General features: G+C 35.7%; 1 protein-coding gene across 1 annotated transcript in view; it reads right to left on the minus strand.

Annotated features, from left to right (window-relative positions):
* IRAG2 (inositol 1,4,5-triphosphate receptor associated 2) overlaps positions 1–17,827 on the minus strand; it is a 115,324-nt gene that overhangs the window by 13,250 nt on the left and 84,247 nt on the right. The window contains exons 29-34 of the mRNA XM_078150034.1: positions 17,073–17,133; positions 14,587–14,650; positions 14,472–14,499; positions 14,064–14,204; positions 10,779–10,913; positions 3,661–3,808 (exon numbers count right to left, since the gene is read on the minus strand). Coding sequence (XP_078006160.1) covers positions 3,661–3,808; positions 10,779–10,913; positions 14,064–14,204; positions 14,472–14,499; positions 14,587–14,650; positions 17,073–17,133 — 577 coding nt within the window. The remainder of the gene's footprint in view (positions 1–3,660; positions 3,809–10,778; positions 10,914–14,063; positions 14,205–14,471; positions 14,500–14,586; positions 14,651–17,072; positions 17,134–17,827) is intronic.

Raw genomic sequence — 17,827 nt, forward strand, 5'->3', positions numbered from 1 at the left:
TTATCAGAATTAGCTATCTGTATGCAGTCAGATCACCAACAGCTAGAACAAAAAGAAAAATGTGGCCTTCCTATAATAAAACAAACTATAGATTAATTTCCCTAATGAATATTGATGCAAAATTTTTAAATAGAATACTAGCAAGGAGATTACAGCAACATATCATAAAGTTCGTATGCTATGACCAGGCTGAGTTTATACCAGGAATGAAAGGTTGGTTTAATATTAGGAAAACTATAATCATAATTGCCCATATCAATAATAAAAAATCATATGATTATTTAAATAGATGCAGAAAAAGCTTTTAACAAAATGCAACACTCATTCTTATTCAAAACACTAGAAGGCATAGGAATAAATGGAGCTTTTCTGAAAATAAGTAATATCTACTTAAACTAGGAGCAAACATTATCTGTAATGGGTATGACCACTAAGTTTTTCCAATAGGATCTGAAATGAAGCAAGTATTATTATTCAATACTATATTAGAAATGTGACTTATACCAATAAGACAAGAAAAAGAAATTGAAGGAAAAAGCACAGGCAATAATGAAATAAAACTATCACTTTGTGCAGGTGACATGATGATATACTTAAAGAATCTGATTCAACTAAAAAACTAGTTGAAACAATTAACAACTTTAGCAAAGTAACAGGGTATAAAAGAAATCTACACAAATCGTTAGTATTTTTACATAAAACCAAACAGGAAAAGATAGTGAACTTTGATTCAAAATAACTGCAGGCAGTATAAAATACTTGGGAGTCTACTTGCCAAGAAACACACAGGAACTATATGAATACTCTTCATACAAATAAAAATAAATCTAAACAATTTGAGAAATATTAATTGCTCATCAATAGGCCAACCTAATGTAATAAAAATGACAATATTACCTAGATTAATTTACTTATTCAAGGTTATACCCCTCAAACTACCAAAGAAGTATTGTTATTATTTCTTTTTTTGTCTGTTTAGGCAATTGGAGTTAAGTGACTTGCCCAAGGGCACACAGCTAGTAATTGTCAAGTGTTTAGTCTGTGACCAGATTTGAACTCAGGTCCTCTTGACTTCAGGGCTGGTGCTCTATCCACTGTACCACCTAGCTGCTCCTACAAAGAATTATTTCAGAGATCTAGGAAAAATAGCAACAAAATTCATTTGGAGGAACTGAAGTTCAAGAATATCAAGAAAATCAAATTTTAAAAAGTAAAGAAAGGTGGGTCAGCTAGGTGGCACAGGGGATAGAGCACTGGCCTTAGAGTCAGGAGGACCTGAGTTCAAATCTGGCCTCAGACACATAACATTTACTAGCTGTGTGACCCTGGGCAAGTCTCTTAACCCCATTGCCTAGCCAGAAAAAAAAAAGAAGGTAGCCTCACAATACCAGATTTCAAACTATACTACAAAGTAGTGATAATCAAAACAATCTGGCACTGGAAAAGAAATAGAGTGGTTGATCAATGGAATAGATTAGGCCACAATGTACAGACATGAATGACCACAGTGACCTAGTGTTTGGTAAAACCCAAAGATCCAAGCTACTGGGGCAAGAACTCACTATATGACAAAAAATTCTGGAAAATTGGAAAACAGATTGGCAGAAACTAGGCATACCCCAACATCTTACACTGTATGCCAAGATAAGCTCAAAATGAGTACATGATATACACATAAGGGATGCTATCATAAACAAATTTAGGGAACATAGAGGAAATTGCCTGTCAGATCTATGGAGAGGGAAAGAGTTCGTGACCAAATAAGAGATAGGGAAGTTCACAGGAAGCAAAATGGATTTTGATTACAGAAATTTAGGAAGGTTTTGTAACAAAACCATTGCAGCTAAAATTAGAAGGGCAAGAAACTGGAGGAAAAATTTTGCTGCAAAGATAAAGGTTTCTGATAAAGGTTTCATTTCTCAAATACATAGAGAGCTGAGTTAAATTTATAAAAACAGGGACCATTCTTCAATGAATAAATGGTCAAAGGATGAAAACAGGCAGTTTTCAAAAGAAGAAATCAAAGCTTTTAGTAGTCATATGAAATATTCTCTAAATAATTAACAATTAGAGAAATGCAATTTAAAAGAACTCTGAGGTAACACCTCACACCCAAATTGGCTATGACAGAAAAGGAAAATAATAAATGCTAGCAGGGATGTGGGAAAATAGGTACATTAATGCATCATTGGCAGAGCTGTGAACTAGGCCAACCATTCTAGAGAGCACTGTGCCATTGTAAGACCCTTTGACACAGCAATACCACTATGAGGTCTATACCTCAAGGAAATCAAAGAAAAAAAAAAGGACTCATACGTACAAAGATATTTATAGCAGCTCTTTTTGTGGTGGCAAAGAACTAGAAACTGAGTGGATGCCCATTCATTGGGGAATGACTTGAACAAGTTATGGTATATGAATGTGATGGAATCCTACTATGTTTTAAGAAATGATGAAGAGGATGGTTTCAGAAAAACCTGGTTAGACTTACATGAACTACTGCAAAGTGAAGTGAGCAGAATCAGGAGAACAATTTATATAATAGAAATATTGTGAAGATAACCAACTGTGAAAGACTTAGTGACTGATCAATAAAATGATCCAGCACAACTCCAAAGAATTCATTATATAAAATGCTATCCAATTCCATTTAGGGAACTGATGGACTCAAAGTGCAGATTGAAGAACATTTTTTTCTTTATTTTTCATGCTTTTGTTTTTGTTTTTGTTTTTGGAACATGGCTAATGTGGAAATATATTTTGCCTAAATTCAGAGTATAATGGATACTGTGTTTCTTGCCTTCTCAATGGGTGGGGGAGGGGGTAAAGGAAGGAAGAGAATTCAAATGTGAAAATAAAAATAAAATAAATGTTACTACTTAAGCTTCCACTGAACACCAGCATTATTATGGTATTTCACTCACATTTCCAGGTCAAAGCTGTCATGTGAGACTATTTCTTCAAAAGTTAGTGGATAACTCAAACAAGAGATTCTATCAGTATTACTCATAGTATTCTACTGAGAATAAGAATGTTAAAATTTGATCAGGGGGAAGTATCACCTAAATCTATCCAATATAATCTTATACATTTGTTTTTACTTTAAAACAATAACAACAACAAAACAACCAGAGCCTAACTTCATATGTATCTTATAAAATGGTATTTCCTGGGGACTGATATCTCCCTGTCACACCTGCTCTGTCTACCCATTCCACCCACCTCCATCCTTGACCCCCCCCAGGTCCCTCAGCCTGTTGTGCTTAAGTAGGTCATATGTCTTCCTGGAGAACTCAGAATCATATGGTATAGGATCACATACAACAAGATGTTGTTCCCCCCCCCCCCATTCCTTAGCACATGCTTGGAAACAGAAGCAATAATAATCCAGGCCAAAATCATCCTAAAAGAACTCCAGTGTTAGCCACGTGTTCTGCAGTAAGTACATCTTCCTTCCATTCTGATGAAGCTATTAAGGCATCTTCTCTGTTTTCTCATGAGAAGCACATTTTGGCTGTGAAAATAACACGGCTGCAGAAGCAAGATATTTTATTAGTAAAATCTCCATCAAGAATTCTTATTCCAAACATGTTACAGGAGGATAAATGGAGACTGTTGGAAAAACAAAAGTGGGGAAGTTTTTCAAACATTCTTGATTACCTTCATTTTCGAGGGTGCTAAAAGGCCTTTCATTCTGAAGGAGGGCTCGTTTCAGCTCTTCTAATTCCGCATGTTCTTTGGCATACATTCGCTTCAAGTTTTCAACATGCTGAATCATTACTTCCACTGCTTTACTGACTCGGCTTTCCTGATAGGGGAAAAATATATTTTAAAAAAATTATTCTTTTTTGTGAGGCTAAATAGGGGAGGAGACTAAGCAAGAAGTCAAAATGAAAAAACCTACTAATCATTTCTCATTTAAGTCCATGTCAATACAAATATCAATACAAAAACATCAATAATTAGATCCTATTTAAATAACATTTTGGATTCCTGAAGTACTTTCTTCATAACTCTGAGGTAGGCAGTGGATGCATTATCTCTATTAATTACACGAAAGCTAATTTAAATTAAAGCTAGCAACCTTGCCCAGGATCCCAGGGCTAGTAAGTAGTAGAACAAAGATTTCAACCCAGGCTTTCTAATTTTAACCCTCAGAAACTTTATCTGATATCCTCAACCACAAAAAGAATTATTAAATATAAGGCGGCCCAAAAGTCTTGGTGCAGTTTTAAAGCTTAAAACTGCTTTGAGACTTTTAGGCTACCCTGTATTATAAGTGGGAGGGCCCTTAGAAATCACCAGATCCAATTCCCTCTTTTTATAGATGAAAGAATTGAATCCTAGAGCTGAAGAGACTTCCCCAAGGTAAACAAACAAACAAAAACAAAACAAAAAACCAACTAGTAAATAGAAGAGCCAGGCCTCAAACACAGATCTTCAGCCTCCACATCCAATGTTCTTTGATCAAGAGTTTTGGAGACTTTTTGATATCTCAACATATATGCTATTCTTCCACCATCCCCTCCATATTATGGTTCTTTTCTGAGAGGCTGAACAAGGGAATAAATAGGTTATCCAGACATCAGGCAAAAGGAGGAAACCAAAGTTAATACTTAATTGCTTCTTTCCCCCTTTGGTAATTGCTGTATTTTGAAGAATTCTATCATGAACTCTAAGTTATCAGAAATGAGCATGCACAGCCTGGTACCTGGGGCAATAAATTATGGTTCCAATTGGGTACTTACTTGCTACTTTACTTACTTAGGGAAAAAAAGGGAACAAAACTTTTCCCACTCAGTAAACTTGTCTCCTCCCATGCTAGGTCCTTCTAACTTCTACTTTCATGACCCACTTTCTATGCTAAGTTCTAGCATCTTCCTACCGTTATCTCCTCCTGTACTTATCCCTAGCCTGCCCTTCTACTGATCCTCTGTTTCCCATAGGCACAATTTTTTATCTTGTATATCTGTATTCTTTCAACAAACACTAAAATAAAAAAATCTGTATCATGAATTCCATATTTATAATTAATATATTCTATATTCAGAGATAGAATGAAATGGTGGATAGAGACCCATTCTTCGAACCAGGAAGACCTGGGTTCAAGTCCTTCCTCTGATACATACTAATCTTTTGACCTTTAACCTCAGTGCCCTGGACAACTGTCTAAGACTATAAGTTACAGAAAAGGTGCTGAACTGCAGTGGCAATTTCCCCTACCAATTAAAACATAGGTCCATTCTCTATTCCATATTTACATCAACTCAATTCATTATATTTATTATATATTATATATTATATATAATATTTATATTATTATATTGTATTATTGTTATATTATATATTTATTATATTTATATCATTGTATTATATTATTATTATATTATATATATAAATTTATTATAAATTTACTACGTGCAAGGTACTGGGGATACACAGATTTTTTTAATAAGTCCCTGACTTCAAGAAACTTAACCTCTACTGGGAGAGTGTAATATGGATGAAGACATATTAAATACAAGGTAATTTAAGGGGGAGGAAGAGAGAGTGAGACTGTTAATAACTAAATCAGAGAAGCATTTCCAAAGGAGGAAGAATCTTGAAGTTGGATATTTTGGGAGGCACAAATTAGGTGAATGGGCATTTCAGGCATAGAGGAATAACTTGTGCAAATGCAAAGATAGAATTTAGAGTTTAGGGAATAGACAGAAGTCCATTTTGTCTGGAATACAGACCAGAGGAATAAATTGAAATTAGGGTAGAAAGGTAGATTGGAACCAGATTGTAGAGGCTTTCAAATGAAAGGCAGCTGAGTTTGCATTCAACCTGATTGTGAACAAGGCAGTGAGAGGATCCTATTTGTGACTCAGCATGATTACTTTGGCAGCTACCTGAAATTATTGGGATTTGTTGTTCTTTTTGTTAAAAACTGAAAGGAGAGACTGGTAGCAGAGAAAATTAGCTAGGAAGCTGAGGAGAAGTACTAAAAGGACCGAACTAGATTTGTGGTTATGTGAATACAGAGAAGAGACAGATATAAGAACTAATGTGAAGGGAGGGTCAGCAAGACTTGGCAGCTGACCTAGAAAAAAGATTGAGAAAAGAGAATTTCAAAGTCATTGGACTACCTGAAAACCATGATTTTAAAAAAAAACCTAGACATCATACTTCCAGAAATCATAAAATAAAACTGCCCAGATCTCTTAACACCTTAAAACACAGATCTCATTAAAAAAAAGGTGCAAAGTGGAAACAGAGAGTATGTATCAGCCATCACCTCAAAGAAACCCTCATATGAATACTTCCAGGAACATTATAAACCAAATCCAGAGCTTCCAGGTCAAAGAAAAAAATACTAGAATGAGAGAGAGAGAGAGAGAGAGAGAGAGAGAGAGAGAGAGAGAGAGAGAGAGAGAGAGAGAGAGAGAGAGAGAGAGAGAGAGAGAGAGAGAGAGAGAGAGAGAGAGAGAGAGAGAGAGAGAGAGAGAGAGAGAGAGAGAGAGAGAGAGAGGGAGGGAGGGAGAGAGAGAGAGAGAGAGAGAGAGAGAGAGGGAGAGAGAGAGAGAGAGAAGAGAGAGAGAGAGAGAGAGAGAGAGAGAGAGAGAGAGAGAATGAATGAGAGAGAATGAGAGAGATTGAAAGAAAGAAAAGAAAAGAAAGAAAGAAAGAAAGAAAGAAAGAAAGAAAGAAAGAAAGAAAGGAAAGAAAGAAAGAAAGAAAGGAAAGGAAAGAAAGAAAGAAAGAAAGAAAGAAAGAAAGAAAGAAAGAAAGAAAGAAAGAAAGAAAGAAAAGAAAGAAAGAAAGAAAGAAAGAAAGAAAGAAAGAAAGAAAGAAAGAAAGAAAGAAAGAAAGAAAGAAAGAAAGAAAGAAAGAAAAGAAAGATCGATCAAATACTGAGGAGCCACAGTCAGGATAAAATATGATCTAGCAGCATCACTATGAAGAAGCAGAGAGCTTAGAATATGATATTGCAGAAGGCAAAGGATGTAGACTTACAACCAACAATAACTTACCCAGAAAAACTGAGGATAATTCTACAGGGGAAAAAATGATCTTTAGGAAATAGAAGACTTCTAAGCATTCCAGATGAAAAGATCAGCAATGACAAAACTTTGAAGTGAAAACACAGGAGTCAAGAGAAACAAAAAAAGTAAAGATGAATAAACAATCATAGTGATCAAGAAAAGATAAAATGTTTACATTCTTATATGGAGAGATGACACATATCCCTTCGGGACCAGATCAAAAAGCATAGAGGAGATCTAATTAGAAAAGGCTGGGAGTGGTTCTGTTAGTTTTTTTTTTATGATCTTGAAAGAAGAATGGATGTGAGTAGCATAGGAATACCCTCCGACCCTCGGGGAGAAAACGAGAGAACAAGGATAGGGAAAGTATCTTACGTAATTGGGGTACACAAGAGAAGTCTATAAAAACAAGGAGAAAAGGTTAAGGAATTTAATCTCATTTTTATCACACACAGTTTGGTACAGAAACACATTTCATTCAACAGGAAAACAGATTAGAAGGGGGAAGAGAGGGAAATGAGAGGATCTGTAGATTAATGGACAAGCAAAACAAACTCTAAGAATATACAAACATATTTATAGTAGCTCTTTTTGTTAGTGGCAAAGAATTGGAAATAAAGGTGGTGCCCATCACTTGGGGAATGGTTGAACATGCTATAAGTGTAAGATGTGATAGAATGCTATTGTGCCATAAGAAATGATAAAGAAGATGGTTGCAGAGAAACCTTGTATGAACTAGTACTGAGTGAAGTTAGCAGAACCAGGAGAATAATTTCACAATAACAATAATATTGTACAGACAAGCAACTTTGAAAGACAAAGATGCTGAACAATGCCATAGCCATCTAGCATTGAAGCAGGTTCATGATGAAACATGCTACCCATCTTCTGGTAGACTTATGGTAGAAATTCAGATATAATTTTTGGACACGGCCAATGGATTGTTTTGCTTAACTATATGTAAAATACTTGTGATTGATATATATATATATATATATATATATATATATATATATATATATATATGCATATATATATATATGTATCTCACAAATATTTTATTTTTCTTTCTCAATTGAAGAAGATTTTGAGTGTAGGAAGATTTTCATTGGCTGGAAAAAATAAGATTTGATTTTTAAAAGTTAGATATTAAGAAAAAAACTGAGGTCTTCCTGATACCAAGTCTAGCATGCTGTCCGCTATACTATGCTGTTATATATTATAATCATTTTTATCTATGTCTTATCTCTCTTACAAAAGTAGGAGGGAAGGTTTCTGTAAAGATAAAGTAGGACTAAGTTTCTTGAGGGCAGAAACTACGTGTCTCATTCATTTACATATCCCCTACAACCTCTTTCATAGCAGGCACTCAATAAATGTTTGTTCACTTGAACTGAAATGTCATAATATGCTTTGGGTATATTTGGCCCATTTGGCCAATAGTTTTTATGACTGCATTAACCCATCCCATGGTGCACATTTGAAAAAAAGTTGTAATTTAGTTATGTCCCATTCTTTCTTTCAGAAATATAAAGCAAGCATTTCTTGCTTCTAGGGAATGTATGGGACCATTGCCTTTAATAGAATCATGGATCTTATTTTATAATAATAGATCTGAATTTTTAGATTCTTATTTTTCTTGGGGAATAAATGAAATCACCTCTAGGTGAGAAACAAAGCTGAGCACTAGATCAAGCCATTGTGTGAGGCTGGACTTAGTCACTGAATGTAGGAATCATCAGTGGGATCTATAATCAGAAACTCCTAATAAAGGAGATGAGGAATATGATAAATCTTTTGCTTCTTTCCAGCTCTGGAGAGAATTTACACATTGGAATGCAGCTTCTTCCTCTGATTAGATGGCTCTTTATTTAAGGAGAGTATCTAGATCAGTCACATCTCATTCCTCTCCAGGCTGCACACTGAATTTCCTCTACTCTGGCCTAGCACCAGGTGCCTTTTTCTCCTCACCTCCCTCTTTTCATTTTCTTTTTCTGTGTTGTCTTCACCTATTAGAATGTAAGCTCCTTGAGAACAGGGACTGCCATTTTTTTTTATTCTTATGCTTATGTTCCTAGCACTTAGGACATCACCTGGCACATGGTAAGTACTCAATCAGTGCTTGTTCACTGACTGACTGCTTGATAATTCATAGTATCTGGTTTAATCTCCCCGTCTCTACTCTCCTCTTCAACTTAGAAGAAACATTTGTTGAAAAGCACTTTGAGGCAGCTAGGTGGTTCAGTGGATAGAGCTCTGGCCTTGGAGTCAGGAAGACTTGAGTTCAAATCCACTCTCAGATACTTGACTTTTACTAGTTGTGTAACTCTGGGCAAGTCGCTTAACCCTGATTGCCAAGAAAGAAAGAAAGAAAGAAAGAAAGAAAGAAAGAAAGAAAGAAAGAAAGAAAGAAAGAAAGAAAGAAAGAAAGAAAGAAAGAAAGAAAGAAAGAAAGAAAGAAAGAAAGAAAGAAAGAAAGAAAGAAAGAAAGAAAGAAAGAAAGAAAGAAAGAAAGAAAGAAAGAAAGAAAGAAAGAAAGAAAGAAAGAAAGAAAGAAAGAAAGGAAGAAGGAAAGGAAGAAGGAAAGGAAGAAGGAAGGAAAGAAAAGAAAAGAAAAGAAAAGAAAAGAAAAGAAAAGAAGAAAAGAAAAGAAAAGAAAAGAAAAGAAAAGAAAAACATCTGTACTTCTGCTTGCCTGACCTGCTTTCCTGGAAATTACAGCTTTGTATACATAAAGTAGATAAGAAAACAGTAAGGCTATAAAGTAGTTGTGTAAACTAAAGCTCTTATACTGAGCATAATCCTAGAAAATGTGTACGATGTGGCTGTAAAAATGTCTCCTAAGGAAATATCAAAGTCAGTATCTTTGTATTAGATATTCCATATTCTGTAAACACATACGTAAATCTAAAAAGATCCTTTTCCTGGCTTCACTAAATATTTAATAGCTGCTTTGTTTTCTTTTGTGGTTCTCTATCCCAGAGATAATGACCATCTATAAACCAGAAGGGAGGCTCTAATTGCCTGGGTTCTGTAGAGTATATGAAAGAGACTTTGCCAGACCCAAGCTCAAGGCTATTGTGTAATAATAAAGGCCTAGAATTCTCAGATAGCCAAACCTGAGCCCAGAGACCTTGTCTCAAGCAATTACTGCCTCAGGGTCTCAGAGGCATAAATCTGAAATGGTGGATGTTGGTTACACACATCAGAGGCAAGGCCTCTTCTGTCTAAAAGCAGATGGGCTGGGCCTACTGAGCCACAAAAAAATGCTGGTTCTTAGGTTGGTGTGTACGTGACCAGAGACTTTACAGCTGCAGAGGAGCATGCCCCTAATCTGAAAGCACTTGAGGTACTTCTTTAGATTTCCTGTACTCCCCACAACCTGAGAGGCAATTATACCATATCCTTCTACAAAAGCCTTACTTTCATCCATGAGCTCTGCATTGGGCTGTGCTTTCTTTTTGGTGGTGCACACGCACGTTTACAACATGAACATTTCACTAAGAAAGCATTTACAACTGAGCCCTGGAGCAACAGGCAGGAGAGAAGGATTAACTCTCCAGCCTCTAAAAATCAGCCCTTCAAATCCAGCACAGTACATATTTAGACAAGAAAAATCCTCATAGATTTGTCCAGATACAAATGTTTAAAGTTTCAAATTGTAGTGACTAAGAATTCAAATAATCTAGTGACTTGGGAACCCAAAGCCTTTAATTTATTCCACTTGCAAAGTGAATAATGTAGAGTTACCTGATTAATGGCTCCCAGCATCTCCGCCTTGCTAGCAACTCTCATTGTACATTGGTTAAGGAACTTTAAACTCTTCTCCAGCTTCTTAATGATTTCTTGGGCTTGGTTATCATCTTCACAGAGAGTTATTAAAGACTGCACAAAAGGGAAATAAACTGTTATGTATGAGGAATAACGAACGTTGCATTTCAGACAAACCAGAGCTCAGAAATGAGAAATGTAATGATACTAGAGGTACATTTTTACATGGCTCCAAAAAAAAAATTGACTTCAAAAGTACAAGATGGAGGAAGTATGGCTAGATAACATTTTATTTGAAAAAATATCTGGAAGTTTTGGTGAGCTGTAAACATGATACAAATCAAGAGTGATATAGCAGCTAAAAAAATTAATTTGATCTTAGCTTACATTACAGCAGGAATAGTTTCTGTCTAGGACTAGGAAGGTGACAGTCCCATCATATTCCAGTATGGCCAGATTTTATCTGGTAAATAGTTTTGTATTTAGTTTTGGGTGCTACCATTTAGGAAAGATATTGTTAAACTGGAGAATGTCCAAAAGAGGCAAATAGGATAGTGGAGAATCTAATCACCATATGATATGAGGATCATCTGAAGCAAATAGGGATGTTTAACCTGAAAAGCAGATTTTGGAAGGGTGTGATAGGTATCTCTGAGTACTACCAGCACAGTCATGTAAAAGGGAAACTAGGTGTGGTATCTCTAGCTTCGGAGGGCAGAACTAGAAACAACGTGTGGAAATTATAGACAGGCATTTGGACTTGATTGAATTTCCCAAGCTTTCTAGGTTTGATGAATTTCCTGATAATTAGAGATATTTAAAAATGAAATAGGTTGTCATAGGGCATGGCAGATTACTACTCATTAGAGAGCTTTAACTGAAGGTTGGGTGACTTTTTGAGCATTTCATAGAAGGGATTCTTGCTTAGATATGAGTGGCCTCTCAGATTCCTTCCAACCCTATTTCTGTGGACTTCTCTAGGAGATTAAGATGACGGAGAGAATAACAACATACATTTCTACAGTGGTTACCAAGCTACTTTAAACATATTATCTCACTTGTTTCTCATAGCAATTCTGTAATATGGGCAGTACAAGTATTACTCCTATTCTTCAGAAAAGGAAATGGAGGTTCAGAGAGGTTAAGTGACTTGCCCAAAGTTATATAGCTAATAAGTAGATGAGCAAGGTCTCAAGTCTTCTGGCCAGAAACAATTTCTTTCGTCATGAAGGCCCAGTGAACTATAACCCCTTTGCTACCATTACCTCACAGGATCACAGAGCTTAAAAGGGTCTAGGGGCTATTTAGTAGATCTGAACCTGGAATCATATTTGAACAGGAATCTCTTTACAACTTTTTGATAGTCATCCAGCCATGCCTGAAGAGCCCTAGTGAAGGGGCAACACATCATCCCCTAAAATTATTCCATCTTGTAGAGTTTTCATTGTTAGGAATTTTTTTCTTTATCCAAGCTAAGACTTGCCCTGATTACCACCTGCATCAGGTGTTCTTAGTTTAGCCCTATGACCAAGTATACCAAGTCTAATCCTCTTCTATCTCACACTCCTTTAAATACCTAAAGATAGCTATCATTTCTCCTCTAAAGATAAAATTTTGAGGCATAATGTTTCCAGTTTATTAAATTTGTGGATGTGCTGAATGGCACAGTCTTCAGAACCCTCACCATCATGGTCACCCTCTTCTAAGGTCCCTCAGCATGGGCCAGCCTTCCAAACCCAATACTCATTTTTTACCTCTTCCCAGAGCTGATCTAGTGAATCTGCAGTGAGTGGATCAGCAAGGATAAAGAGAGGTATGGTAAATCTCTGATGCCCTGTCTCCTGATCACAACCAGTGATTGCTACTCCCCAAGGCCTAGCCCTGGTTTCACAGGCAACAGGAGATCCAGTCCCCTCATTCCATCTCATACCCTTACCTATCCTTTTCTTCAGCCTAAATCCCTAGTGCCGACTACTATTCCCAATTCACTTCTGTAGTGAAATATATGAAAGACATACTCAGTTCAGTTTTTGGTTTTTTCCATTTAAACGTAGTGGAAATACATATCAGTCCTTTTTGAATCCAAAAATCTACTATTATTATTTATGTATATTTTAACTTTTTCTTTGGGGTCTAAATGCAAAAAAAAAAGAGAGAGAACCTTTTTGACTTTTTATCTGTTTCTCATCATTGCTAGCAATAAATAAGAGAAAGAGCTATCTTATTGTTTAAGGGATAAGAAGGTAGGAAAAAATTTGAGAGTGTTTTGTTGTTGGTGGGGAATATTCTTTTTGCTGTCATTCCACAATAGACCAAGAATGAAGAAAATTGCTAGTCAATATTTAGAGACGTTTCTAATGACACATTCCAGAAATCTGTCCTTGGCTCTGTACTGTTAATATTTTTCTCAGTAATTTTACCAATACATCTATAAACACATAGAAGGCATACTTATTAAATGTGTAGGGAACAGGGAGTTGAGATATCTATACATCTATAGATATCTATATATGTTTACAGATATCTATAGAATGATTAGATATCTCAACTTTCTGTGTGGACACTGTGCATACACTTTTGGTCACCTCCTCTCACACACATACAAATGGGAGACACCTTTGTGAAGTTCTGAGGGAGAAGTAATGACAGAACATGTGAGATCTAATTAATATGTTGAATAATTGGAATTTAAAATGATCTCAGTAAGTTAGAACAATAGGTTCAACTTAAGAAAATGAAATGTAATAAAGATAAAGTCTCATGTTTGGGTTAGAAAAATCAACCTCAGGAGCACAAGTTTGGAGGTATGATTAGGTCATAGCTCATGCGAGGAAAAAAAATCTGGGGATTTTAGTGAACTGTAAGTCAGATGAGCTAATAATGTGGCATGGTAGGAAAAAAATAGCAAATTTGATCTTAAGGTTACATTCAAATGAATTCAACAAACATTAAATACCTACTGTGCGCAAAACATTCTGTTATGCATCAGGGATACAGAAATGAAACAGTGCCTGCCTTCTAGATGTTTTTGACTAAAAGTATAAACATATGTATAAATAACCTCAAGCTAATGTGAAAGGGAAAGAGAAGACAACTGGGAAGATTAGGGAAGGCTTCACAGAGGAAGTAGCATCTAAGTTTAGACTTGGAAGAAAATCAAAACTCTTTGAAAAAGAAAAAGAACTGTCTGTAGTGTTACCCAATCTCTGAAACCTCTCTAGGCTCCAGAGTATAGAAAAAGTTCCCAAATATTCTTGGTCTAACCTTTAATAACTTTAAACAGTTAGTGATCTCTTTCTTTAGATTCTCTTCAGCCAGATCCCGAGACCTCTCTTCAAGCTTGACTCTTTTCTCCAAGGTAAACCAGTCACACTTAAATCCCAAAGATAATCTAAGAAATTCAGCCTGTTATAGAAATAATATAAAAGGGGTATAGGAATGAAGGGAGAAAATTAGAGTTAATACCAGATTTAAATGTAAAGAAAGACTGCATCAAGAAACACAAATGAATCTGATATATAAGGGGGCCTTAGTGAAGCTGCTTCTTAGTAAGCCAAATCCCAGTGTTGCCAACCAAACAGGAGAGGATTCATGACCCAGTTATGCATGAGTGAACTTGAGGATCTTTTTATATTTGGTAAAAGCCAAAAATAGAAAATGTTTCATATTTACCTCTACCTCTTTTTCATTTGTAGAAATGCTGCTGAACAAGAAAGAGAAGGACTTCAAACAAAACCCCCAAGAAAGTAATAAGAAACATCCATGGATTATGGTAAAATGAACTTACTGGTCACTTTGTCTAAAGCTGACTGATTTAACACTGGTTACCGGAATAGTAGAAGCAGCAGTTTCTATTAAGGGACAAAAAGGACATTATTTGGTTAAATCACGTTAACTACTTAATGTCCCTTCATTTGGCTGAGTTATATCCCATAAAGAACAAGTAACCAAAAAAAAAAAAGATCATGTCATTCAAAAAGCCAGGTCAGCTATATTATTATAGCTTAAACTTGAAGTCCTGATGATTTCAATCAGAATGTTAAAATCACACTGGTTCCAGTGATGAAACTAAACACTGTGATTTACAAAAATATCTGAAATGTGGCTTGAGTCTCTCAAGTTTATAGATATTACAGCTGCTCTTACTGGAGCTGAATGCTGAAAAAATATGACCCTATTTCTTAGCAGTAATATATACTGGCCAAATTCAAAGCCCTTAACAAATTCTTGTTAATTGAATATTTACCAAGGTATTTCTCAATAAAGAAAAAAAAAGGGAAACTAGTGATTCCCCTACAAGAAATGGACCTTAGAACTTTGCATCACTTTGGCAGAAGCTCATGTTTTATATATGTTTCACAAATATGTCAGCTCACAAAATTGAAATGGCAATTAAAACTTCAGACCCATGTAGAGGCAGGTGGGAATAATGAAGGGTAATCATCTGATGTTAACATTTTGAGGCATAACTGCTTAAGTTACTGGGAATAAGTAAGTTTTTTGAAATGATGTCCTATGATATGCTACATCTTTATCATTATAGTTATAGTTCCAAATGAATTGGAAGGTGTAGATGATAAAGTGTCTCCATTGTGTCTATAGTTTGCTGGTTATAAAAAAAGCATTTGATATGCTGGATCAAAAAGCTGTTTCTCATTCTCTTTCAAAAAAGTATCTCTGAATTTGGAACTCAAAATTTTAGGGAATCAATGTTAAAAATGTTTTTACATGCAATGGGAAAATATTTAACAAGATAAATAAAAATATATTAAAAATATCTCCCATCCATATAACAAAATCACACAAGATTCTTGAAAGATGTATAAAAGGAGACAGATATGTTTAATGCTCCTTGATTATTACTATTAAATGAGGCATTAAAGAGGGTGACAAGTACTTGCCAAAGATATTTGCCATGATTATGAAAGATCTCCAGGACAATAAGAGAGATTCCATATAAATTCCTCTGGATTTTCCCTTTTGTACCTTATCAGCATGAAAATCTAGAATATTGCAGAACCTTGGTGAGATCCACAATCACTCAAGACAGTTTAAGCTGAATAATTCACACTGGAAAAACCAAGTGGCTGAAGAACTTCTATTCTCCAGACCATGATATGGAGATGGATAGGAAACCCACAGAGCTACTCCGTCAGCAATTATAATAATAGTATTTGTATGGCACTTTAAAGTTTACAAAGTACTATAGTTGTTTGTTTGTGTGTGTGTGTGTGTGTGTGTGTGTGTATGCATATGTATGTGTATGTGTAATTTAGTCCTCATAACCATTCTGTGAGATAGGTACTATCTCCATTTTATAGGTGAAGGAACTTAGGTTAAGAGAGATTAAGTGACTTGCCCACAGTCACACAACTAGTAAGTATCCGAGGCAGGATTTTAATTCAGGTCTCCCTGACTCTGTTTTCAGCACTCTACCCACAATGCCATTTAAGTGCCTAATCAACATATATACTTTGAATAGATACTACAGATGGACAATGAACAGAATCCACAACTGAATAAAAGGAGGAGGGAAGGCTGAATTGCCTGAATTGAAATTGGGCAATGCTTTTAATGACTCCAAGTTTTTCCCTCAAACAAAGATTCATCTTTTTAATACTGGTATACTTCCCTTCTGTTTGGCTGTGAGTCATGGAACAGCATAGCTGGAGAAGAATCTGAGTAGTAGGCCACCCAAAAAGTCCATTCATGGTGGGTAAGAGTAGGCAACAACTTGTCACCAAAGAAGAATTGTGCAGGAGAATTGATATAAAAGATATCATCAGAGACATGAATGATCAGAAAAACATGTGGGCCAGTCATGTAGAGAGAATAAAGGGTAACCAATGGATAACCCTCTCCCATAGAATGTCAGGAGATCTAGAGAAAGATTTACAGATTGGCACAGACACAAATAGAAGAGTGCAAAAAAGTATGAGTATGCTGTGATTTTCAGGAATACCATTATCAATAAGACCACAAAATTGGGGCAGCTAGGTGGTGCCCTGACTTCAGGAGGACCTGAGTTCAAATCCGACCTCAGACGCATAACACTAGCTGTGTGACCCTGGGCAAGTCCCTTAACCCCATTGCCTAGTCAAAAAATAAATAAATAAGATCACAAAATCATTGAAGTTTCAAAGCAGGGGAGACAAAAATGGAGTCAAATATGAGCTTTCATTTGTTGTTTTAGCCCTAGGTCAAGTAGCAGAATTTTAGTGTGTCTAAGTGAGATTCTGCATCAACATAGAAGTGGGAAAAAACTCCTCTTACCTCCTCCAGTAGCATATTCTTCTTTACATTCCATAACTGCTTCAGCTTGTTCTTTGGTTTCCTAAAATTTGTAGAGATGAAAGACATGATAAAGAACCACCAGAGTACTACTACAAATACAGTTCTTTATAATGCTTTCGGTTTTTCTTTTTAATCAATAGACATTTAATGTGTATTTAGCATATGCAAGGCAAGGCCTGAAAACCTGGAGTCTAGGATTTTATAATTCTATAAATTTTATAATTATATAGTCTAGTTAGGGAGACAAGGTATAAAGACTTGAAAAGTCAAATAAGTAAAAGGCAACAAAAGAAGATCAGTCATATGGTAATTAATTGCTTAGATCAGTGGATATTGGCAATAAGTTCTATGAGTTCAGAGAAGGCAGAGATCACTTACTATAGACCCAGAATAGTCTGAGAAATCTCCATGGAAGAGAAGGGATTAGAATTTGAACATTTTATTAGTCAGAGAGGAATGGAAAGGGCATATTGAATAGAGATGGGAGAAATACGGTGAATAAATACTATTAGCAATGACAGCTTACATTCACATAGGGTATCACAATTTATAAAATACTTTTCTCACAGGAATCCTGAGAGGGAGGCAGGAAAAATATTGTTATCCCCATTGTATAGATGAGGAGAGTAGTTCAGAGAGGTTTTTATGAGTTATTCACAGCCATATGGCTAGAAAATAATGAAAACCAAGACTTGAACACAGGTCTCCTAGATTGAATATCAATGTTCTTCCTA

The sequence above is a fragment of the Phascolarctos cinereus genome, unplaced genomic scaffold (genome assembly GCF_003287225.1).
Source record: "Phascolarctos cinereus isolate Bilbo 61053 unplaced genomic scaffold, phaCin_HiC Scaffold_1;HRSCAF=81, whole genome shotgun sequence".
Taxonomy (NCBI): domain Eukaryota; kingdom Metazoa; phylum Chordata; class Mammalia; order Diprotodontia; family Phascolarctidae; genus Phascolarctos; species Phascolarctos cinereus.